The sequence below is a fragment of the Ciconia boyciana genome, chromosome 8 (assembly GCF_034638445.1).
Source record: "Ciconia boyciana chromosome 8, ASM3463844v1, whole genome shotgun sequence".
Classification (NCBI taxonomy): Eukaryota; Metazoa; Chordata; class Aves; order Ciconiiformes; family Ciconiidae; genus Ciconia; species Ciconia boyciana.
Genome location: NC_132941.1, coordinates 23438592 through 23463165, shown reverse-complemented (window position 1 = coordinate 23463165; position 24574 = coordinate 23438592). Strand labels below are relative to the sequence as shown.

At 43.3% G+C, this 24574-nt stretch overlaps 1 protein-coding gene across 4 annotated transcripts in view; it reads left to right on the top strand.

Moving 5' to 3' along the window:
• Positions 1-21264, top strand: part of BBS4 (Bardet-Biedl syndrome 4) — a 45396-nt gene extending 24132 nt beyond the window's left edge. Inside the window, exons 4-16 of one of the 4 annotated variants that reach the window (XM_072871584.1) lie at positions 112-175; positions 950-1061; positions 1684-1756; positions 3633-3686; positions 5524-5651; positions 7446-7500; positions 9024-9092; positions 10370-10522; positions 10653-10824; positions 11300-11369; positions 16349-16490; positions 16839-17076; positions 18485-21264. In XM_072871584.1, the coding sequence (XP_072727685.1) occupies positions 112-175; positions 950-1061; positions 1684-1756; positions 3633-3686; positions 5524-5651; positions 7446-7500; positions 9024-9092; positions 10370-10522; positions 10653-10824; positions 11300-11369; positions 16349-16490; positions 16839-17076; positions 18485-18636 (1482 nt within the window). In that variant the 3' untranslated portion in view covers positions 18637-21264. The remainder of the gene's footprint in view (positions 1-111; positions 176-949; positions 1062-1683; positions 1757-3632; positions 3687-5523; positions 5652-7445; positions 7501-9023; positions 9093-10369; positions 10523-10652; positions 10825-11299; positions 11370-16348; positions 16491-16838; positions 17077-18484) is intronic. The other 3 variants (XM_072871586.1, XM_072871585.1, XM_072871587.1) reach the window with 3 other exon arrangements.
• Positions 21265-24574: the final 3310 nt, after the last annotated feature.

Genomic DNA, 24574 nt, shown 5'->3' with positions numbered 1-24574 from the left:
TGAAAGCTGTCATGCTGCAGTTTAGTCAAGGGCTAATAGTGAACCAGCTAACGAGCTTTTTGGTGAGGGAGACTGGGTTTGGTATGTACTTTCTGTACTTTGTCATTTCAGGCTGTCATCAAAGAGCAGCTCCAGGAGTCTCATGGACTGTGCGAATATGCAATCTATGTTCAAGGTATGTTGCAGGAGGCCTCCAAAAGTCTTAATTTTGCTAAAGCAAGTTACTTCTGATTTGAGATACAGTGAACAATAAGAAGGGGAACAGATGATAGACACATATAAAATTCATATGTAAAAGATATTTGGCTTTTTTTCTACTTGCTAGGTCTAGTTTTGAAGCTTGGGATTTTCACATGGATGGGCAGATTAGATTTTCTGTTTTCTCCGTATTGATGAGTTTGTCGTCAGTTCCTCCTTGGACTATGGGCTCTTGGCTTTCAATGTGTTGGTGTGTGCTTGGGTTGTGTGTTTGACTGTATTACAGGTGCATGTTTTCTGTTAGAGCTACCTGCCTCAGGTGATTGTTGTCTTACTGTTTGCTTTAAGGATGGTCTTCCTCTTCTTGTCCTGCCCTCTGTCCCCTAAAAATGTGCCCCAAAACTTGGTGTTGCAATTTAAAGTGGGGGACAGCTGAGATTTGTTGGCCAAGGACATATTTCAGCCTGTAGAAGTTGGAGTGGGGGGAGAAATCCAGACTACATTTTAACAAGCAATTTGCCAGGGTTTAAAGCTGCCTTTATTCTGAGAAACAGAAATTTTTCCAAGCAAGCATGAGTCCTTTGCATGTGTTGTCATTCTGCCCTCAGACACAGCTTCTGCCTTTCAGGGGGAAAGACCAAATGAGTGTTGTTATAATATATCCGTACTCCCCCTCCTTTCCCTGCTGTCGGAGAGGCACGTTTTTCCTGCAGATAATGGACTAATTTGCCTGGTATATGTTGTCTTACAGCTTTGATACTTCGCTTGGAGGGGAAAATTCAAGAATCTCTTGAACTTTTTCAGACATGTTCCATTCTGAACCCTCGAAGTGCTGACAACCTCAAGCAGGTGGCACGATCGCTGTGAGTGGTGTTTTATTGTTTCTCTTTGATGTGCCACCCAGGACCTTTCATGTCTGTTTTTTCTCCCAGGCATCAAGTGAAATCCCAGGCTGTTTAATTCCAAACATGCTTCCTCCTTATCAACACTTGAGTTGGCTTCCAGAACCGTGGGCTACCCTTAAAAGCAGAATCTCTGTTATCTGCCTGGCTGCTATTGTATTTTCTTTTTCTTTGTGCTTTAAGCAAGAGAGGTAACATGCTAATATCTAGCTCCAGAGCTAAGGGTGCTGACTTGAGCTGTGTAAACTTGTCCTACAGACCCCTTTCTGTCTCTTGAGTGTCCAGTTATATCACCTGTCTTTTTCCTTTGAGACAAAGGCGGACTGCAGAGCCTGTGAATTCATTCCTTGCATCTCCAGTAATGTCAGGGAGTGCCTCAGCATCTCACAGGATTGATGACCTTGGCCCTGAAAGGGAGCAGTGCTCAGATTGTAATATCGCTGAGATTGTAAACTTCTCGGGGTTTCTCACGCAGGTCTCTGGAGAGCTAGCAAATAGCATCATTTCTCACTGGCAAAGGTGATAGTGGTTGCACAGCAGGGTTTCAGAGCAAGAAAAAATAAAAATTGAAATGCTTTCACAGGTTTCTTTTGGGGAAGCACAAGGCAGCCATTGAAGTGTACAACGAAGCAGCTAAACTTGATGAAAAGGACTGGGTAAGTGTTTCAGTGAGTTGCAAATTATTGTGGTATGCAGATGTTTCTGCAGTTTTATGAAGACAGCTGCAAACTTGTTCCAAGCAGAGGTGAGCTCACACTGCCTGCAGTCTGAGCAGATGAGGAGCTGCAGGGCTGAGAGGCATTGCCCTTTAGCACGGGCTCATGAGCCCAGATGAGCCCCTGCAGCATCTGGTTTGGATCACAGGACCAAGGCATCATTTCTACCTGCAAAATCCAACACCTTGTCTCGGGGCACAGAGAATCGAGCAACATGTTTCAGCTTTGCAAAGTATCAGTATTAATATAGCCGTATATAGTATGAAGAGCTAAATTACATTAAGGAAAATATGGGAAGTAGCTCCCTGTTTGGAAACCCTCAGTTATCATTAAAACTTGCTTGAATAATTGGGCATCTTCTTGTAATGCAAAACACCATTGAAAAAGATTACCCTCAAACTAAGCTGAAAGGGTTACCTGTTACCTACCAAACATTAGCTATTTTGGCAAAACGTAGGCTGATAGCTACAGGAGCAATAATTAAATTAGCTCTTCTACGTAGGAAGACAAAAAGTGAAGGAAGAGCATTGCAAAAGGAAATGTGTGACAGTGGGCGAGAGGAGAGAGGATGTGGCTTGCAGTTAGCTGTGGGCAGTCTTCTGCAGGTGACTGTTTTGCCTGCAGAAGTGTTGTTTCTAAGATAGACTTGCTACATGTGATCTCATTCACTGAGACATCAGGCACTCACTGACTTTAGCCGTACTTTTGGTGCTCAGTATGTCTAAAATTCAGGCTTGATACAAGGATATGTTCAGTATTGTTCAACTTACCCTGTGCCAGACAACTCAGAAACCTTTTATGCTGTGGGTCGTCTTTCAAGTCTGCATTCCCTTAGCTAACCAAGCTACCTGCAGTATGTGCTTGGCATGACTATAACCCTATTTACAACCACAGCAGGCAGACTTCAGTGGTTATTTTGATTAGTTATTTCCCATACCTGGCTCAGCACTGGAAGTAGAGCCAGCCTGCGCTGTCTCATTCTGCAAGCCGCAGTAACCAGGAGTTACTGATTCATTACTGTTCTCCACAGTTGGACGGACTGTGTGGAGGAAAATATCATTCAAAGAGGGTTAATGGAGAAATAAGAGGGTTTCCTCTTAAAGGTCAAGGCTGTCTAAACTGATGAAGCAGTGAAATGCTCACCAGAATAGAAACAAGAAACTAGTGGACCTTGCTTTTCAGCTCCCCAAGATGAGCCAGGGTGGGGAAAGTGACAACTAGCTTGTCTGTTAAACTATTGCTGATGAATTAGAGGCATGATTGTTCCCTACAGTATCACTGGAGTGTTGAGGATCCCTAAGTGATCTTACTACTCTGTTACAAAATGGTTTAAGGTGCCAGAGGGATATCAATCCTTCTGGTGCTTGACTTCTGTTTTAGAAAGTTAGGCACATCTTCAGATTTTGTCCAGCTGGTTGCAGCATTGTGTGTGTCCTAATGACTGTACAGCTAGATTGAGAGCCACCCAAGAAGGGCAATTTATCTAGCTTCAGAGATCTCCCTGGGAACTGAGTCACATCTCAGTGAAGAAAGCAGTCTTTGCTCCTTGTTCTCCGAAGAGACCATTGTCATTTCTGTGGTTTTTGTCTCAGTGGCCTGTAGTCTTTTGTGTACAATCACACTTAAGCTCTGTAGGTTCCTGAAGCAACTTGAATTTATAGGTTTACTTGATCTACAAAGCCAGAAGGGTGTGGGCAGGCACAGGGGTCTCCCCATTCAGGTCAGTGATGACTGTTGTCCCTGGCAGATTATGTAGCATGTATCTCAAACCTCATGCTGATTTGGTTTTGTTTGTGGTTGTTTTTTTTTCACACAGGAGATCAGCCACAACCTGGGTGTGTGCTACATGTACCTGAAACACTTCAACAAGGTAATGCAAATGCTTGTCTTATCTACCCGACAAATGGGAAGAAGGGTTCCCAGAAATTTCACTTTCCTTGAGAGTTTCAAGTGGGTCATTTGCAGTGACAGGTATCAAGGAAGTGTTTTTCTTCAGTGTTTGTTTCTGGGAGCAAAAGTTTTTGAGCTGTCTCTGTTTTCATTTGCATGTTGAATTACTTTGAGTCAGCTGCAAGTTAGGGAAGTTGGATAAGAGTGAAACTGAGGTGAGCCCTGTTGCTGGCCAGGAGGCTTTTTCTGAACTAGGATTTTTCAGACAGCATTTCTGTTTTTAAAAGGAATGTTTGAGAAACCTCGAAGAGCTGCCTGCAACTAGACAGAAAACCAGCTGTGCTCCAACAAGAGCTGCTTCTGTTTCTGAGCCTTTTAAAACTAGAGCCATAAACACTGCTGGTTTTATGAGGAGCAGCAATCCGTAGAGCATGCCAGTTCCATCTTCTTGGAGAAAGAGAAGTGTGATGATAATGACCTAAACCGTTTCCCCAACACAGAGCTCAAACTGCTGCACCTCGTGCAGAGAGTTTCTGAAGGAAAACTTGATGCCCCTTGGGTCTGGCAGGATTCAGAGAGAAGAGTTATGGGGTTTGTTTGCTGGAGGTGCAGCAGGCAGCTTTTCCTCTCCACGGAAAGGATTTGCTTCTGTGTCTGAAGCTCCTTTTGCACCAAGACTGGAGCAAAAGTCACAAAAGAGCATAGCTGCAGCGTGGGCAGCACTAACTTTATTAGCTTTGTAGCTAATAGATAACTTCTTGGATGCTTGAAACAGAGTTTTGTTCCCAGGTCTGAGCACACCATTCCCAGCTCCTCACTTAGCCTTCCCCTAGGTGCTCGTGGTGAGCACTGAGCTGTCTCTGATCCTGTGGGGTTACTTTGTAAGGGAAAAAACAGCATTTAGAAAACTTTCATTCCCAGTTTGGACCAACTGCTCCCTGCTGTTCTTTCTGGTGGAGTGCTGTGGCACTTGCAGCAGACCCCTGCTGTGGCCCCTGTTTGAGGCATTGCTGTAAAGCAAGAAGCTCTGGAGTATAGGTTCATACTCAGGATTTGTTGTCTGCAGTAATGCCTTCCAAACAAACCTGATGACTTCTCAGCTTTTCCCTAAGTCAGATGTACTGGTCACCCTGGGCAGCAGTGCTTCCACGAGGACATCTAAAATATAATGAAGCCCTCGGGGCTGACTCTCTTCAGTAGTTGGTGGTAACAAATACCCCGTAGTGCAGAATTCCGTTACTGTGTCAGCATTTCTGTTTCTAATATATGATGAGTTCAGGGACAGCAAACATGCTTTGCTCTTGTGCTGGCTAGGCCTGAGGAAGTAAGAGGAGGACATGCTTCAAAGTGTCTCCTGTTGGAGGGAATCGGTGTGTGCCTGACAAGAGCTGATTCACTCCTTTTGTTTACTTGGCAATCCATGCTTATTGCTGGAATAAGCATTTTAGCAAAGAATAAACTGTAATGTACCTGTTAACCTAACAAATCTGGAGATTCGCTCAAACCAACCAAATTCAAATACAGGAACAGGCCTGTGCTCCTCTCCTCCTTGGGAGGTCATTGCCTCTTGTCTTGGCTTGAAGAACGCCACGTTGCCTTTTCCTGTCCCTAAAAGCATGTGGCTCCTGATGCAGAACTCGTTTCAACAATTAGCTGTGCTGGGTTTTGCTAGCAGTTATCTCCGAGCTCAAGGGGTGTTAGCTGTTCCCTTTCGCTAGCTGCTGGGGATTGCTCTTGGGCTGTTGCTTCACTGAGGTCTCTGTAAATGTTGTTTTTTTTAATTTTTTTTTTTTTATTCTCTGTGGTTGTGTGTTTAGGCACGAGACCAGCTAAACAATGCCCTGGAGCTCAACAGACATGATCTGACTTACATGATGCTGGGAAAAATTCACCTATTGGAGGGGGAGATGGATAAAGCCATTGAAGTCTATAAGAAAGCTGTAGAGTAAGAATATATCATTTTTTCTATCTGCCCATGTCCCATCCTATGCCAGAAGAAATTTGTTTGGTGTCCCAGATCTGAATTGAGGACATGATTAAAAAGCTAATGGTAATTATAGTGTCTCTGTGCAAAGCTGGTGCTTTCAAGCTCTTCAACTGTCTCTGCTCTCAGCTGTAGTCCTCCTCCTGCTGACAATGTGTCAGGGAAGAAGGTACCTGTTTGAAGGTCTGCCAAAAAAAAAGTGGAAAAACAAATGGACAGAGATGCCTGGGAGCAAACCTATCCAAAACTGACTTCATAAATCCCAAAGGTTTATCTACCAAAAAGATCTAACCTTGGGTGTCTCTCTAACCCTGATGTGTTGCTGGGTTTCACATACTGTTTTCACTTGGAGTGATTTGTGTTTGAAAGTGTGTGAGTAGGCAGACTAGAGATGGGTTGGTGCATGGTGAGTTTCTCCCACCCCACCACTGTTTCTCAGTACTGATCTATCTTGCTTTAGGGCATTCCTGAGCATCTGATTTACCAGTGCTTTTAAAATGTAGTTTTGTAATGGAGGCAAACACTAAAGAAAAGCAGGAGCATGTCAGAAGCCACTGGAGGATCTACATTTTGTGCTGGCTCTTTTCACATACTGTTTCCTTACATGTCTGCTTTTGGCTGCTGTCTGACAGTATATTGGGTTGGGTAGAAATTTGGACTAATCTAGAATGTTTATTACGTAAATAATCCTTGCTAAGCATCTTACCAGGTTTATATATGTTATGTCAGTGCTCCCCTGCCTTCCCTTCTTCCTCACTCCTTTTTTTCTTTTTTTTTTTTTTTTCCTCATCTGCCTATTACATTTTGACTGCTGTTACCAGCTCCAGGATAGTCTGTCATTGCTCGGTGTTTATATACCACCAGGCACAGCCGGTTTTGTTATGGTTGAGATTTAAAGGTGCCTATGTGATTGTACATATTGGATTTCTTAAGTCTTGATAGCAGGGACTTCTGCTATCAAGGTGAGTGAGCCCACAAATACAGTGTCTCTGCTTTTTCTTTTTTTTTTCTTGTTTTCATCCTATTTATTTCTTCAAAAGCTGCTGGGAATGGGGATGCTTTTAAAAGGGTTCCCAACATTGCTGTGTGAACCCTAGACCAGCAGTGAAGGTTTGGGAGTTGCATACAGTGATTGAAAGCCCTTGGGACATATTTTTTCAAGCTTCCCTGTGCTGAATGGAGCCAGGGATACATTAACAGGTAGTGCCTGTCTGAGCACTCAGGTTTGTGGGCTGCAGTGTAGCACAAAGCCGTGGTGAGCAGACCACAGCTGGTATGTGAAACCAGGTTTGTAGTCTTTTTATAGGGTGAATTAAAAGTCTGATGATGAGTGTGTGTAGGATCCATCAGAAATGCTGAGGGTTGTCTGTCCTGCATGGCCCAAGAGGCTTGGGATGGATTTACAGGGTGGTTTATGGGAGATGGTGGAAAATCCCATTTTGTATTTCCAGGTCACTGATGCAGACTCACTTTGGAGTTTAACAAAACCACATTATTTTATTATGCATCCAGATCTATTTCACTGAGCTATGTTGACTTCTCATTTATATCTAGAAGACATTTTGAAAGCTTAGGTGCAATATTGTTCAAAGGAAGTCCCCATGATGGCAATTGTTCTAATATTTGTGTTTAATAATAACAGTTAATTTCCTGGAGCGATACTAGTATAATGTAGCATCATAATTCCATGTTCTGTTTTTACCTTGTTCTAGAAGGGCTAATAAACAACACAGCTCTCTGACTTTTGTATTACAGGTTTTCTCCAGAAAACACAGACCTCCTTACAACACTGGGGTTACTTTACTTGCAGGTACTGAAGACTGTTAGCTATTACATGAACTTAATTATTTTCAAAATGACCAAGGTTTGTTTTTTTTTTTGTAGAGTTAGTTTCTATCCACCTTCCTATGACTTACACACGTTTCTCTAAAGACTACATTTAACATGACAGAGCTTGCTTTTCTGTATCTTCTTTTTTTCTTTTTGCTGCTAAAAGCAAGTTGATTTCCTGGACCTGAGCCAGAGCAGGAATTCTGTTTGACAACTGCTCTAATTCTGTTATAAATCCTTCAAGTACAACAAAACATGACTAGTCATTACCTTGCTTCTGGAGCTGGAGTCTAGCAAGTTATTCTCCTACAAAAGCAGCCATGAAATTGTTAGTGTTAATGCACCATAGAAGAAAATCGGAATCAATTTAAATAACAAAGGCATGCTTAACACTTGGGTCTGTAAAATGTATGGGAAGGACCATCTGAATATTCCAAAAGTAAGCTTCCCAAAGAGTGAATAAGCAAAGAATAGGCAGTGGTGCCTGAAAGGATTGATAGGCTAGAAAAATTGCACCGAGTGCTGATTCGGAAAGATCCTTAAGCATTTCCCTAATTGTTTAGATGCTCAAGAGAAGAAAATGTAGGTCTTGGAAAAAAATTGCCTTGCTCTAGAGATAGGGAAATTCAATAGGAGCCTTGGATGTCTTAAGTGGGTGAGTGTGGATTTAGAAGGGAGTGTGACATGGGAAGGGGGATCTGTAAGATAGAAGTCGTGTGAGAATAACATCCACCCTGTGAATTTAGCTCCTAGGTCTCTGTGCTGCGATTCATTTGTTCGGTTTGTCATGTCTCTCTGGATACATACTCACCTTCAGGAGTTTTAAAGATGCTTCTACAGCTTTCCCACTTGCTATTAATTACAGAAGACGCTGGACTCTGCATCAGTATAATTGCTGGAGTGACAGATGGGCTTCTCATCAATTTTTGTGACCAGAAAAGGACACCAGTATCCAGAATTTTATCCTGTTTGGGCTGGTACAATTCTGGCATAACTCAATTGAAAACAATAGGATTTAAGGGTTTCTAAGCAGTCATGTGCTTATATATGGGCACAGTCTTGCCCACTAACATTTGCAGTCCATTAGAAGACAAGGGGAGACTTTTTCCCATGAAAAGAATGCCCTGGGGAGTGAGGAAGTTGTGGTGAGGGAATTAAGGATGTGCAGAGTAGCAATTTGTAGCCTCTTTTCTGGAAGAGAGGAAGGAGCAGAGGAGTATCAACCCAGAGCTCTCTCCTGTATAGAAAAGTCAGAGCACAAACTATATGGAAAACTTTGTTTTGGTCAGAACAGTGAATCCAGCCCAGCAAAATACATTTTTAGAATAGGTTTTGTAAATTATCAAACAAGAACATGTGCGTGTAGTGGGAGCACTGTAAAATTCACTTTTCTGAATATTTGTTTTAACTCAACCAGAGATTCTAGTGCCCAAAAAGCACATGTTCTCCTTCTTAACCCCGCTTACTCCTGAATTTCTGATGCTTATTTACTTCTTTTCCCAGCTTGGGGATTACCAGAAGGCTTTTGAACACCTTGGAAATGCACTTACTTATGACCCAGGCAACTACAAGGTATCATGAGGAGTGGAAACGAACCAGCTGAATGATGATGAGACACCTCTTAAAACTAATTCCAGTATCAGAGCTTTGCCATCTATATCCAGGGTCTTAGCCAGGAGAGGCTGAAAAGGATCATGCCCAGACACCTTTCTCTGAAATACATTTCTGGAACCTTTCCCTGGGTAGGGAGTTGGATGTGTGTGGAGGTAGGGAAAGGGGAGGAGGCAGAATATGGGATGTTAAATTGATCCCTTTGGTTTTTAATCTGAAGTTGCAAACAAATTAAAACAAATGGAATTTACTTTGCAAGGGAAATGTTCTAGACATTGTTTCAAAAATCCCAAGAGCTGTTCCTGGGTCCCTGTGACTCCTAGGCACGGAGCACAGATACAAGTGATATTCCATTATATTATTCTCCCATCTGCTAATAACTCTCTCTGTGCTTCCAACTGTTGTATACAAATGTGACTTTTCCTTGGCTTTGGTCTGGAAGGCCGAGCTTGCCATCTAGGTTTCATTCCTGACTGTGAAGCTGCTTCCCTTTTTAGCCATGTTACTTCATTTCTCTCTGCCTCTTTTTCCTTCTGTACGATGTTAACGTTGTAGAGTATTGAAATGTGCGGTTGACAAATGATATATGAATGCAAGCCAAATGTTATTGTGAAAACACCTTTACACTTACAAATTTTACTTGTCACTGTGAAATATTATAAAGGACTTAACTAGTGTGGTTTAAATACAGTGTGTTGCAATCACTTGCTTTTTTTTCCCCATGCGTATTTCCATTAATTTGCAGTATCAACCAGTCAGTGTGAACTAGGCTAGCTTTGCTGCATATGTCTTGCTTGTGTTTGTTTTACTCTCTGGTTAACTTGCACCAGAACTATTTCTATCTGTGCTTGTTGGTAAAAAGAAACTATTAGCGCATAGATCTTCTCAGAGACTCAGACTCTAAGAGATACTACTGTCACCCCAAAACATACCCTAAACACTTGTCGCGTTGCAATATTTCCAAGACAGTTATGATTGAGATGGTGCAGGAAGAAGCTGGCTCAAGTCCCTTCTTTACCCTGTCTTCTGCTATATGTTGGGAGATTCTAGAGTCCCCATCTGCTCCCCACTGTTGGTCTTGGCAGCCCCTAGAAGAAAACACCTGAAAAAGTTAAATGGTTGCTCTTGAGATGGCCTAGTTTAGTAGATTACTAGTTTAGTAATTTTGTCCTGTTGTCTTCTTGCTGTATTTGGGGAAATGCAGTTCCTCGGCTGGTCACTCTTGTCGTCTCTTAAAGGCTACCTTGGCAGCTGGCAGCATGATGCAGGCCCATGGAGATTTTGACGTTGCCCTCTCCAAATACAGGGTGGTAGCCAGCACTGTGCCTGAAAGCCCCCCGCTGTGGAACAACATTGGGATGTGCTTCTTTGGGAAGAAGAAATATGTAGCAGTAAATATCTGGTTTCCTGTCCTTTTTTATCTGTAGCTGACCATGCAAGAACAAGATTCCTCCTGTGGCAGAGACAGGAGGTCTGTTCTAGGTGGGCTGTGTTACAGCATGCTTATTCTTTTTTTTGAAGGCTATCAGCTGCCTGAAGCGGGCAAACTACTTGGCTCCCTTTGACTGGAAGATCTTGTACAATTTGGGGTTAGTCCACCTCACGATGCAGCAGTACGCATCTGCTTTCCACTTCCTCAGTGCTGCCATCAACTTCCAGCCCAAGATGGGAGAGCTGTATATGCTCCTTGCAGGTATGCAACACTTGGTTATCCAGGTCCAGTGGATAATCCAGTTTAGAGGATGCAACATTATAGAGACAGAAAGTTTTAGGTAAACAAATATTGGACAAAGGCTATACTAAGAAGCTGTTCCCCAGTAGGTCACTGACAGGTATAAAGTCTGAATAGTCTGTTCTCTATCTGTGGTGAACAGGAAGGTTAAATTGCAGTCAGATCCAGATTAAACATCGGAAAAGACTTTCTACATTTAAGAGTTTGGGTTTGGGTTGCCTAAGGAGTGGGTGTGGATTTCCAGCACTGGACATTTTTGGGATCAAGCAAGACAAATATTTGTCAAAAGTTACATTAGTAGGGTTAATCCTGGCAGCAGTCCAGACAACCCTGCTAGCACCTATTTATTTTACCATGTAATGACATTCAGAATTGTCCTAAAAATGGAGTCCTTGTGAAGCATCAACTTGTGTGTATACATTTTGCTTTGGTACAGTTGCTCTGACAAACCTTGAAGACATTGAGAATGCAAAACGTTCCTATGAGCAAGCTGTGGCACTGGACAAGTAAGTCTTAATCATAGCTGTCAGTTGTTTGATCGCATTGCTTTGCCTCCCTCACCTGGTTTCCTTTGCATGCTTTGTCCCTCTGTCTACTTTGACCCTAAATGGTTTGCGATAGGGGAATGTTTTTATTCCTGCAGCTGTGCAAGTCACTGTTTTAAAACTACCTTTTTTTTTTTTTTTTTAAATTCAGGTCAGCTCTGAAAAATGAAAGGGAAAGTTTGTTTCAGTCCAACCCAAAGCCGGTTTTTATTTTGCTATTTAGTTAGTGAGTCGGTGATGATGACTTTGGATTCCAGTCCACCTTCCAGTTAATATTTATGCACAGCAGAGCAGAGTCGATAGAAGAAAACCAGTCATCCCAGAATGTTTTGTAACCCAAAGTTTGAGCACTGTGCAGATCAGTGAGAGGCTTGGGATAAGCCTGTTCTGAACTGGGCAGAGGGAAGATTTTATCTGGGAGAATGCGGGCAAGAAGCTAGTATAAAGCATATAAAAGGGCAGCAGTGTAGCCTTTTCTCCTCCATTTTGTTAACGTCTGTGTTTGCAATCTGGCTCTTAAAATCAGAGCACTTGGTTTCAGAAATGTTAAAATGAACCTTGCAGTATTTCATTGATTCAGTCAGAAAAACAAATTTGTCTCAAATTTATAGAATCATAGAATCATTAAGGTTGGAAAAGACTTCTAGGATCATCTAGTCTAGCCATCAACTCAACACATCCATGCCTACTAAACCAAGTCCTGAAGTGCCACATCTACACGTTTTTTGAACTCCTCCAGGGATGGTGACTCCACCACCTCTCTGGGCAGCCTGTTCCAGTGCTTGACCACTCTTTCAGTAAAGAAATTTTTCCTAATATCCAATCTGAACCTCTCCTGATGCAACTTGAGGCCATTTCCTCTCGTCCTATTGCTAATTACTTGGGAGAAGAGACCGACACCCACCTCATTACAACCTCCTTTCAGGTAGTTGTAGAGAGCAATAAGGTCTCCTCTGAGCCTCTGCTTCTCCAGACTAAACAACCCCAGTTCCCTCAGCCGCTCCTCATAAGACTTGTTCTCCAGACCCTTCACTAGCTTTGTTGCCCTTCTCTGGAACGTTCCAGCAACTCAATGTCCTTCTTGTAGTGAGGGGCTCAAAACTGAACACAGTATTCGAGGTGCAGCCTCACCAGTGCCAAGTACAGGGGCACGATCACTTCCCTACTCCTGCTGGCCACACTATTCCTGATACAAGCCAGGATGCTGTTGGCTTTCTTGGCCACCTGGGCACACTGCTGGCTCATGTTCAGCCGGCTGTCAACCAGCACCCCCACCTCCTTTTCTGCCGGGCAGCTTTCCAGCCATTCTTCCCCAAGCCTGTAGCGTTGCATGGGGTTGTTGTGACCCAAGTGCAGGACCTGACACTTGGCCTTGTTAAACCTCATACAATTGACCTCCGCCCATCAATCCAGCCTGTCCAAATCCCTCTGCAGAGCCTTCCTACTCTCAAGCAGATCAACACTCCCACCTAATTTCATGTCATCTGCAAACTTACTGAGGGCGCACTCAATCCCCTCATCCAGATCATTGATAAAGATATTAAACAGAACTGGCCCCAATACAGAGCCCTGGGGAACACCACTTGTGACCGGCTGCCAACTGGATTTAACTCCGTTCACTACAACTGTCTGGGCTCAGCCATCCAGCCAGTTTTTTAGCCAGCAAAGAGTACACCTGCCTAAGCCATGAGCTGCCAGCTTCTCCAGGAGAATGCTGTGGGAGACAGTGTCAAAGGCTTTACTAAAGTCCAGGTAGATAACATCTACAACCTTTCCCTCATCCACTAGGCAGGTCACCTTGTTGTAGAAAGAGATCAGGTTATGAATAGTTTTGGCTCCCTGGGTCTGCTTTTCTTTACCTTTCCTTTTTACTTTTCAGATTTTGATTAGTAGGTGATTAGATGGTGATTCTTCTTCACAGTTTACTGTGAATATTTGCATACTTACAGCAGCCAGTACAGTGCTCCTGAGCCCAGGAGTCTATGCTGGCGACAGAGCTGTGGTAAAAACACTCCATCTGCAGTGGCCACCACAAGGTGGCATGAGAAGATGCTGGTCCCTTTTCCTCTGTCCTCTCTAACCTAGGTGCACTGGCCAGGCTTGATTTTGGGAATTCTGGAAGTTCCTAAGCCCATTATAAAGGGAAGCAGGTTTCAAAAAATAGTATTTGACGCTGTAGTGCAGTTCTCTTTACAAAGAGGTGCTGTAAATGCTCTCAGATGTTTACTGGGAACTACATGGCTTGCATGCATGCCAGAGCTCTTGAATCAGTTAGCCCTGCACAGCCAGCACACATCTGTCACTGAAGTTCTTCATACTTATGCATCAACATTATTACAAAGCAGGTTTAAATATTACTTCTACATCTCTTTCAAATGTCAGTAGGTCTGTGCAACCTCCTCAGAGGAACCGAACCTGAGCAAACTATGGTCAAAGATTTATAAACGTATTGCTATGCGAGAGTGTTTTGCAATTATGCATCAGTCATTGCTACCAACATCACCGACTAAGTCCAGTCAACTCCTTTGCCTGGCTTTCCGAATCAACCTTCCATGCCTAGCAAGGCAGTACAGGACCTTAAAGATTGCTCAGACTGCTTAGTCATGAATTTGCGTGCTTTGATCAAAGAGAAGGAATAGAAATTTAGCTCTACAACTTTGCCTAAATATTTGGCACTGCTGTGATGCTACAGCTATATAGTCTTACTGGGAAAACAAAACCTTATCAAAGCAAAAATGATTGCCAACTGCCAGGGACTGTTGGGAGCAATATCCAGACTTTGTTAGGCTTGTTCAGCTGACATGCTGTATATTTTAGACAGTTATTGTGTGGCTGAATCCATGTCCCCAGAGGCTTTCTTTGCTGGCATATTATGAACTGTTTGGCTGGGATTAAGATGGCCATGTTTGTTTCCATTGCCATAAATACTTTTATAGCAGTGCTATGACATTTGGCCTGGGTGCCATGCTGGGGTCTGGAATGGAAAGCATCTTGGAAAAATCTTTAAATAAGGTGTTTCTTCTTAGTACTGGTTCTAGCTCATAGCTGTCCTTTCTTTCGGTGGTTATTTAGGTATTGAATTTTCTTCTAACTGTCATATTGCTTCTCAGCTCTGGTAGGTGAAGTAGCTTGATAAGGTTCAGTTAATTTTAAAACTGGCTGTTCCCAGATCTGTCTGATCTCTGTTTTCAGTGTTTTGTTGTGTGGGTTTGGGTTTTTGTATTTTCTTTTTAGGCTTTTTTTTTTTTTTTTTTTTTTTTTGCAAAGAGATGGGGTTTTGATATTTATGTTTTCATGCATTACTTCCTTTGCTTTGGCAAAGACGGTGAGGAGGGGGTTTTTTGTGGCAGGATCAGTGTTGCAGTTTCTCAGGTAAAGGAAAACCAATGGTTATAAATGCTATCAGATTTCTTCTAATAGTCTTCTTTCTTGCAGCGCTGTCATATAGCTTACCAAGGATGGATAGTCATGGCCTGCAGATGACACTTTCTATTTATTGAACAGTGTTAACAGAAGCCTTCTCTTCTGCACTTTTCACAAAGGATGTTCCCTCTGTCTTGGCCCCCCAGGCATGGGTGCTGGAGTCCTTGGATGGCTGCAGTTGTCCCTGCCAGACTCCAGGAGAGGGCACCAGTCCCTCACTCAGATTTATTGAGCAAACTACAAAGCATCCCTCGCTGACCGGTGTGCAGTGATACATGTATGCAGATCCTCTGCAGCGAGCTGCAGTCAGACAGTACTCTTCCATGCACCCCTCGACAGCACGTCCCCTGTTCTGGCCAAATGCAACCTCTGCTCTTCCAGGTCTCATCCTGCAGCCTGGATGAGTCAAGCATCTGCATGAGCTTCCATGCTGGGGCCAGTGCCCCTCTTGCATTTCATTTCTTTGTCAGATAATACGCATTTTGCTTCTCCAAAATAAGGATGAAATTCAGACTGCTAAAGAATGGTCAGAGCAGTTTGTTGAGTGTGGTTTGTCAGGCAATTAAGGAAGGATCAGGTCTCCGAGAGCTTCACTTATCAATTACAGAGCCAAGGGAGTCAGCTCACTCTTTCCCTCCCATTTAGCCTGCTCACACTCCTGGCTATGCCAGAAGAAAAGTTGCTGTGCAGGGTTAATGTATCCTAGTGAAGAAAATGGATACTACGGAAAATGAGAATATGTGGAGCAATTCTGCCTTTTTGAAATCTTCATATGCTGTTCTGCATCAGGAAGGGAGGCAGGACTGCGCAGGATAACAGTGTTATCTGCGGTGCTGGTCTCCTCTTCGAGTCCTTCGTTAATAGGTATTGCCTACTGTTTCTCTATAACAGTACATACAATTATGTATGCTTTCACTGGGTGAATGAGAGAGAAGAGGTGAGGAAAATGAAATGCAACCAGCATGTTCTGTAGCATGTTGGGTTGTAAAGTACAATCAATAAGCATGAGTCTGTTCCACTGCCCTGTCCCATGACAAGCTGCTCTCCTACAAATTGGGAGAGCTGTGAGAGACTGAGATAAGTCAGAGCAGAGATCAGCTTTCACAGTATGATGGAAGCCCCCGTCACTGCTCTACCTGCCCCAGGAGCAAGGGGCTGCGAGACCAAGCACTTACTAAAGACAGTCCTGAGATGGTCCCCAAGTGCAAAGAATTGGCTATTGCAGAGAAGAGCAGGGGACTCTGCAATCAGCAGAGTCTTTTATATTGTCATTGACACCGGATACTTTGCTGAGCCCAGGCACCAGGTCTCTCACCAAGCATGTGGGACTCTATCGTGTTCCCAAAGCACTCTGGCTGTGCAGCCTCTCATCTACTTCGGGGTCAGAGTACCCCATGGCTTGTCTGTGCCAGACAGTAAGGTGTCTCCAGCTTTGCTACTTGGGCACATCTTATGTTATTCAAGTCAGGATAAGTGTTCCCACAGTGAATGCGATGCATTCTGTGTGTTTGCTGAAGGTGCAACCCCCTCGTCAACCTGAACTATGCTGTCCTGCTGTATAACCAGGGCGACAAGAAGGGAGCCCTCTGCCAGTACCAGGAGATGGAGAAGAAGGTCAATGCAGTGAAGGAGAGCAGTACTCTTGACTTTGACCCTGAGGTATGTGCTTAACAGTTGTCAGCGGGAACTAAGTAGCCATGCTAAGACTGGCAACAAATGAGGAGGAAATTTGACTTTGGAGTCCAATTATTAGGAAGAAATTCTGCTTATGAGATTTTCTGAGTAGAGCTGCCTGCTGAGAGCTGCTTGCTTCATTTCTGCTCTTTGAAGACCAGTTCTTCAATCAGTACACAGCAAGACAAGATTCCCTCTTAATTAAGGGAATGAATTAGCGAAATGTTTCCCTTGAGCACCAAGGCAGTAGCCAGCTCTGCACAGCTCTCATTTTTAAATTTTTTTTGTGTTGTTGTTGGCTTTATTGTTGTCTGAAGTGTTCCTGTTTACAAGGATCTCCTCTTTTTGTTGCTTGAGAAGATGGTGGAGGTTGCCCAGAAGATGGGAGCTGCCCTGCAGGTGGGGGAGAGCCTGGTCTGGACTAAGCCTTCTAAAGAGTCTAAATCCAAGCAGAGAGCTGCTCCATCAGGGAAGTCCTCCAGCACTCAGCAGCCTTTGGGCTCTAACCAGGCCCTGGGTCAAGCCATGTCTTCAGCTGCAGGGTATGGGAAAACCATGCAGCTTCCCCCAGGTACTTCTCCTTTGCTTCTCTTTAAAGTAGAATTGTGGGAGGGGAGAAGAGAAATCTCTCTTCAAGTACAGAGTTAGAGCACATGTTTAGGAAGGTATTGACTTGCTTACACAGTAGTGATGTCAATGTTTGGTAATAACTTTCCCAGGTTTCTGAGTTAAGGAAGTGTGGAAGGAAGATGCTCTCTGTGGTGCATTATACTATCCTGCTTTTGCAGGGGTGTTGAAAGCCAGTAAAGTTTCCCTTCCTGTCTGAGCCACGATGGGCAAGACTCTATTAGCATGGGATTAGAGATCTTGCTCTGGAAAGGAGGTGGTTTCAGAAACTAGATCTCTTGTCTTCCTTTGGAAGCTGACATGCACAGACAGGCTGCTGGAGAGAAGGGAGACGGACAATTTTCTGAAGCGCTTTATCAACTCTGTTACAAAAATAACTGCAACTGGATTGCTTTGAAGCTGTCCGGCCAGGTCCCTCCCTTGCAAATGTTGCTGGATTACCTTTTAGTGTGGGCCACTGGACTGACGGTTGCTCAGGAGATAGCATCAGCCTTAGAAGGCTTAGGCCAGTATCTGTACATGGTGCTTCTTGCTGGGGCTGGGTAGGAGCATTTCCTGAGCCAGCATTCATAGCCTGACCTCCTCTCACCCCTTGGCTTCCAAGGAGGAGTGTGCTAGAGATATCGCTCATCGTGGTGATTTTCTGTCACTCTTAGTCTTGTTTCCTGTGGACTGAACCAGGAGAGAGGTGGTGTAATCCAGGCCTCTTTCTTTGGCTCCCCTAAGGACCTGTTCCATTTCTCATGCGTGGAATAAACTTTCCATGCAGGGAAGACTTAGTCAGAAAAGCTGAAAAATAAAACATACAGGGGTTGGGGTTTACCTGAAGGACTTTATCATCCACATCAGAGAAGGGAGCTCGTTCATAACATCAGTTGTCAGCCTAAATCTAAGCGTAGAAACAACTTCAGCATGGAAGTATCCTGTTTTGATTTTATTCTGTAAGTGGCTACGTTAACTGCCTGGAAACTCTCCTTGAGTTTGCTAAAGCTGTGAACTGAAAATTATACTGTGGTTTTGGCTCCAGCTTGAATACAAACCAGCTTCAGTGGAACTATTTTCCCTTCCAAAGCATGAGTTAATTTGTAAGTTTGTACTGACTTCTCACAGCAGCGCAGGTGAATGAGATCCTGTACCTTAGCTTCCCTTTGGCAGAACTTTGGGTACTGTAAGGTCTCTGGCTGCATAAATTACAAGAGTTGAGTGCTATTGATAAGCTAATACTAGACAGAAGCAATCTGAGAGTAATTAATAGCTGTGATTGTTCTGCATCTCCATGCTGCCTGGAAGGGCAAAAAGAATAGACAAAGATGTGTAGTCATACAGTAACTATAACTGTGTTCTCTCCCCAGGGGCTGGAGCATCAGCTCCACTTGCAAAGCCTCCCTCACTGCCTCTGGAACCAGAACCAGCCTCAGAAACAAGCCTCAAGGAGACCTCAGCACCAACAGGGGCTGAGGAACAGAGGAAAGAAAAGCGCAAGAGCCGGCAGGCAGCAGACTAGGATGGACTCTGGTCGGGACAGGCAGGTGCAGGAGCATCTCCAGCGCTGCCTGCTGACTTGTGGGGAAAGGGACCTGCCCTCTCCCCTGACTCATGGTGGCTTCACCCCACTGTCAGTTGGTCTAAATGCAGCTGTTTTCTGTTAATGATTTTAGCATGTGGTCTCTACTTTGTCCCAAGGAGTCATTACAGCAATCAGAAGAGGTTTCTGCATAGCTACTCTTAGTGTGGTCACTGCTTACTACAAGAGATTGGAGGATGGAGGTCCGTTTCTCCACAGGGTTGGCAGTCTTCAGTGTTTGGGTGCAAGTGCTCCAGAAGGATGCTGAGGCATCCAGTATGTTTAGAAAAGCCAGCAGTAGAGAATTAGCATCCTGGATCCCAAAGGGGATCAAACCCTTCCTGTGGCTGAACTTGTAAGCGGCTGAGGAAGCCCTACAGAGGCTGTAGTAAGGTCAGTGGTAATATGCTCAGAGAGGGGGTGAAGGTAGCACAGCTCACCAGGGCAAGTGCAGAGCAGTAAGCCAGGCTTGGGACTAGCACAGCCTGGCTTACTGTGAAACAGGGGCTTGTCACTCCCCGTTTCACAAGGGCAAGACTTTGTAAATGCTTTCTTAAGGCTGAAAAAAGGAAGCTGAAACAGCTGGGAGCTGGTATTCCTGAGCAGGGCAACATTGTGGTCACAGGGCATGAGAGGCACTTTAAAGCCCACACTTTCCTTAGTGGTGGCAGTTGTGAAACATGGGGGAGCTGCATGGCAAAGGGGAGCTGGTTTGTCTTGAGGTGATTGCTCCATTAACACGCAGCCCAGTGGAGGATGGATGGCCAAAGCAGAACTGCTGCGCTGGGCTAATAGCATGTGTGTTGGCCAGCCAACTGAGCCGGCTCCTTTAGGACTGTTCATCTTCTGATCCCAGGATCACTCTTTGTATTTATTGAATCCAACCTATTTTTAAGTATAAGCTTCTATGTGATAGCTAAGAAAGTTGCAAAGCTGGCCCACAGTAAGGCAAGTGCTTAGAGACTGGCTATTCTGGAAGCAGGCTAGCTGCAGCAGCAAAAAAGTCTGCCAAATTCCTAATTGTTTGCTGAGAGACAGGGTAAATGAGCCTCAGTGAAGCTCTGCTCATGTGATTGGAGTTCTTCCTTGAGAATTTGTATTGCCCAGCATGGGGGAAAGGATTGGTTTGCAGGAAAAAAGAGAGCAAGCCTTTTTGGAAAAGACAATATGGTCAGCTTCAATGCTAAATTCAACTTTAGTATGACAGCAGCCATGTTCTGAATAATTTAGTTAAGCCCTCCTTACAGTTGCATTTTAGGAGAAATCATTTATGCTAGCTGCAAAGCAGCACACTGGTGAGCACAGCAAGGAATTTTAATGCCCATGTGGTACTAGAGCAGCTTTGAAAATGTTTCTGTCCTTGAACAGCAAAAACTTAGCCTTCCTTTTCTCTGCTACTGTCAGTTTGTTGCCTCTGGGATTTATCCAGAGCTTGATACAGGTCCTCAAAACAACTGCTTTTGGGAACTAAAGGTGGGACCATCATACTTTACATAAAGAACCAGTAACTGGGTTAAGTAGAGTTTTTCTCAGCTGTCCTCTACTGATTGGTTTTGTATCTGCACAGCCTCTGGGTAGCACTCCTGTAAGGTTTCCCTCATGCTAGGAGTTGAAGAAAAGAGAGGATCTTTTGTGGAGCACTGGCAAATTTAAACAAACCAGACAAGAAGCAGTGTAAATCAGGTACAGTGCAGCGATTTTTATTCACATTAAACTTTTTACACTGAAAGTTACTGCAGCATAACCTCTTCTTCACAGGCACTCTGTTAAGATTGCAGAGCAAGGGTAGGCAGGATATGGGAACTCTTTACCTCACCCCCAAAACTTTAGTTCAAGACAGTTTCTTCCAATAGCAGTTGATTGCTGTAATCTTTTAGTCTTATCACAAAGGCTTTCAAGCCATGGAAGCTCCAATACAAGGAACAGTGACCAGAACAGCATGGTTACAGGTAGGTGAGCACCAGCATTGCTGATACAGGAAGGTTTTCCCCTCCATCTGCTCCTGTTTGTTTTGATTTTACTAGCTGCTTTCCCCTGCCTTCTGCTTGTTGTAAAAAAGAAAAGTGACCTTAGACTGTAGCATTATGAAACTCCTTTGCTATATTCAGTAGGTAGGAGCAGCCCTCGTCCCACTGCTGTTCTCAACTTACAGCCCACCAGACACACAAGGAACAATGAAAGATCTCTCTCCTCTCACCCAGTCCCACTGGTGTAACTTACTACCTTCTTGGCTGTTAGGATGCTTTTATAGGGTAAATGTTACACATTAGTACATTGGGTATACTACATTTGGAGGAACTGTAAAGGTATTTTAAATATATATTTATTTTGGTGAAAAGCTTATGCAGACAATCAGCCAAGTCTCCTATGAAAAGAAGCAGTAGCACCTTGTTACTTTCTGGATTTGAACAGAGCAAAAGGGAGCTTCGTGTATGTCTAAGGAAGCATTTTTAAATATGTAATTACAGTTGGATAATAAATGGAACTGCAATTCCTTGTCCTGTTCCCTCTCCTCCCCCTGGGTATTGTGATGATGGCATTTGCTTACAGTAAATTCATAGTATCTTTATGGAGAGCTTTTTTTATGCTATCTAATGATGAGAATGAGGCCAGACTGTTCTTTCAACTGAAATTAAGCGCGGGATTTTTCAGCGGGACTGTACTAAGTCATTTAGGGATTTTGGAAATCACACCTTATGTTCCAAAACCTGTTTCTGGCATCAGCCATAATTCTAATCTTCTCTTTTCCACCCATAATTGAAATTTTAAGATGGAAAAGAATAATGAGCTTAATTTCTAGGGAAGTAGAAACCATCTGCTTTAGGACTTTTTTTTTCCCCCCCCTTTTAGAAAAATGCATATCATTAACCAGGTTAAATCATACATCTTACAAGGTAGACCACAGCTTGACTTCCTCACAGGAAAGAAACTAGAAGACACTCAAATAGCAACACCTGAGCAGCAAGACCTTGTTTCAGCCAAGAGTAATGATCTATCCATCCAGCAACATGTATTCAACTCAGACAACTCTGGTTTTGAGGTCCCTGAGACACCTGGATGCTGATTTATGGTATAGGCAGCATTAGCGTACACTTGCCGTGCTCCTATATGCGATCTTGCCCAGTTGTGGTCACTGACAGAAAATATTGAGCAAGGTGGACCTTGGGTCCTACTCAACATCCTGTTCTTGCATAAGACATTAAAAATTTAGACTTCTCCATTGGGAACTGGGTTTCAGTTGGCAAAGCCTCTTCTACAGGGACAGACAACCCTCAGTGCTTAATGAAGAAAAACAAACTTTACTAAAATAATAAGCTCCACACATAAATGCACTACAAAAAAGCACATGTTAACAAGTAGTTCATCTGCAAAGACTGTTTTATATAATAGAAAACACAGCTCTCCTACAAGGAAAGCTTTATCACTCTCAAACCAAACTGCACAAAAAATTGGTATTTCTTTAATGAAAGATGTAGGTGAGATTTCAACCCAGTTTTACCCAGGCTGCACTAAGGAGCAGGTTTCCTGAGAAATTAATAGGGGAGGTTTTCAGGGTATTTTTTTGTTTCCCCCACTTGCATTTTAATGAGATCATTTTCCCTTAGCTGCCATCATTTGTATTCTTCAGCTGCTATAAGATCTTCTCAGCAAAGGCTGATACCAGGCTCAGTTTTCAAAGTGACAGTGAGCTGTTTGGAACAGACGCCTTTCCCAGCTTCTGGCACAGAAGGTAATGGCCATGCGTGCTACTTTCAACCTGCATTTGTTTCCTTTGCTGAGAGAATGTCCTCCCACAAGAGTCTGGATCAATAACTCCCTGAGAATTCAGCCTGGTCGGCACTTAGGATCCACCTGAGATAATATGGAAGAAACTGCTCCCTCTTTTACAGCAGAGAACTTCATCTGACATCTCTGAACAGACAGGAGAACAACCATTTCTGGCTCTAAGATCAAGTTTTACTTTAATCAGACTCAGCATTGCTGAAGCAGAAACCAGACAGGGGTGATGAGAGCAGGCCAAGGGCTATGCTACACAAAATAACTTGTTGCAAATATGTTTTCTCTGCCTCTTATCACTCAAACTTTCAAAACAAAGAGCAAAGACAACCTTTAATATTCCCATTTCTCTCACTAGTAACTCATTAGTGCTTGAATGAAGAATGTGAGACAGTCTTTGTTGTGGCATCTAACCAATGAGTCTATAAACATGTAATTTTTTTTTAAACATTAAAAAACCCCCAAAAATCACACTTTCATATGATCACAAATTTAAAACTTAACTGTATGCTTTTACCAAAATATTGATTGCACTAGAGAAGAGTGTAATTAATATGGCTTGAAATAAACATTCACATTCAAATACTGATTTAATGCAGGACATAAGCACAATCCAACTAAAGCCATAGAAATGTAAATTCAGTATTTTCCTCCATTTTTATACTGTTCTTACAAATGTACTCAAAAACTTCGAGTTTCCTTACACCAGAAATAGCAACGCAGCACACTGTGTGACAGAAGTACTTGACAGCACTGTTTCAGAACAGATTGCTCCAAGCACGTGTATCAGCAGCCAGTGCCAAATATCAATGCAGAGACAGTTTAGCTGCTTGCTCGTTGATGACAGCATCAGCTTTCACCTAAGCTGCAGGCTTCAAAAAAGAGCCCAACAGCACAGAGGTGTAAACAACTTTTAAGGTAACTGGAAAGAGTTAGGTTGCCTTGTACCATTCTCGCAAAAACTGTCCCAGTATTCATTTTAACTTTTTTTCTCAGGACATGACTGGAAGGGTCACCCTGTGGTACATAATTCCTGATAATTCAGTACATCATTACAGAGTAAGAAAAGATCCAACCACAACTAGCATCAGTGGATTTCACAGTTTAAAATCTACTTTTTATTTCTGTTATTGTTGTTGGGAGTTGTAGGGGTTGTACAAAAAGCAACCCCTACCTTACGCTAACTAGTCTTAAAATAAACTTGGGCAGAAGATAACTGATGGCAAATACATACACACCACTCTGCTGCTATCATCCAGGCTTTGGATTCCCACAGCTGAGAAGTAGAGTTGGGCTCTAAAGCAACATCTACAAAGGGTCAAAGCAGCTGATGAGGTCTTTGCTACAGGCAATGCATAAAGGCTAAGGAAGAAAATTTCAGCACCATTTCTGTAAAAAGTAACTCATGAGCAAAGAGCAAACTTAACTGGATCTCATATACCACAACAGGAGATAACCAAGAAACACAGAAGAAAATCAAGTAATTCCTTAGCAATGCTATGAAACTCCCCTGGGGGGGGAGGGGAAGTAAATAGCCTTTAAACTGGAAAGAGTTGGATTTGGGATTGGCTCTTCCATGGCCAGGTAGCAATCACACATCACCACAGGCATAGCAGATAAGGAACGTATCCTTTCAAAGTCTGCCAGCCTCCTGTGCTTCACGCATCTCCAATAATCCACTGCTTGACCTTCAGTAAACAACATACACAGAAAAGATATGAAGCATTGTTCATTTTTGATCAAGGGTAAGACAGAAAACCAAAACCAACGTGGCTGCACTAGCTACAGGCACACAGAAATGGAAATATCAATGTGCACAAGTTTTATGAACTAGAGAGCTGCTAACTCACTGTCACAATGATGAGCTCATCTATTGCATCTTCAGCAAACTATGTGCAAATAAACATTTCCAGTGGAAACCCTTCTGTTTGGGAGTACGAGGCTAGCTGAGGTTTGAGTCGTCCATCACTGTGGATTTCAAGGTATGAGTAACACACGTGATCAAACAATTTGTAGAGACAGAGAGGATCAGGGGGAAGCAGAGGTCATTTCAAGCCTGATTTTGAAGCTTTGGTGTTTTTGCAACTTTTCTGTTTCTTCA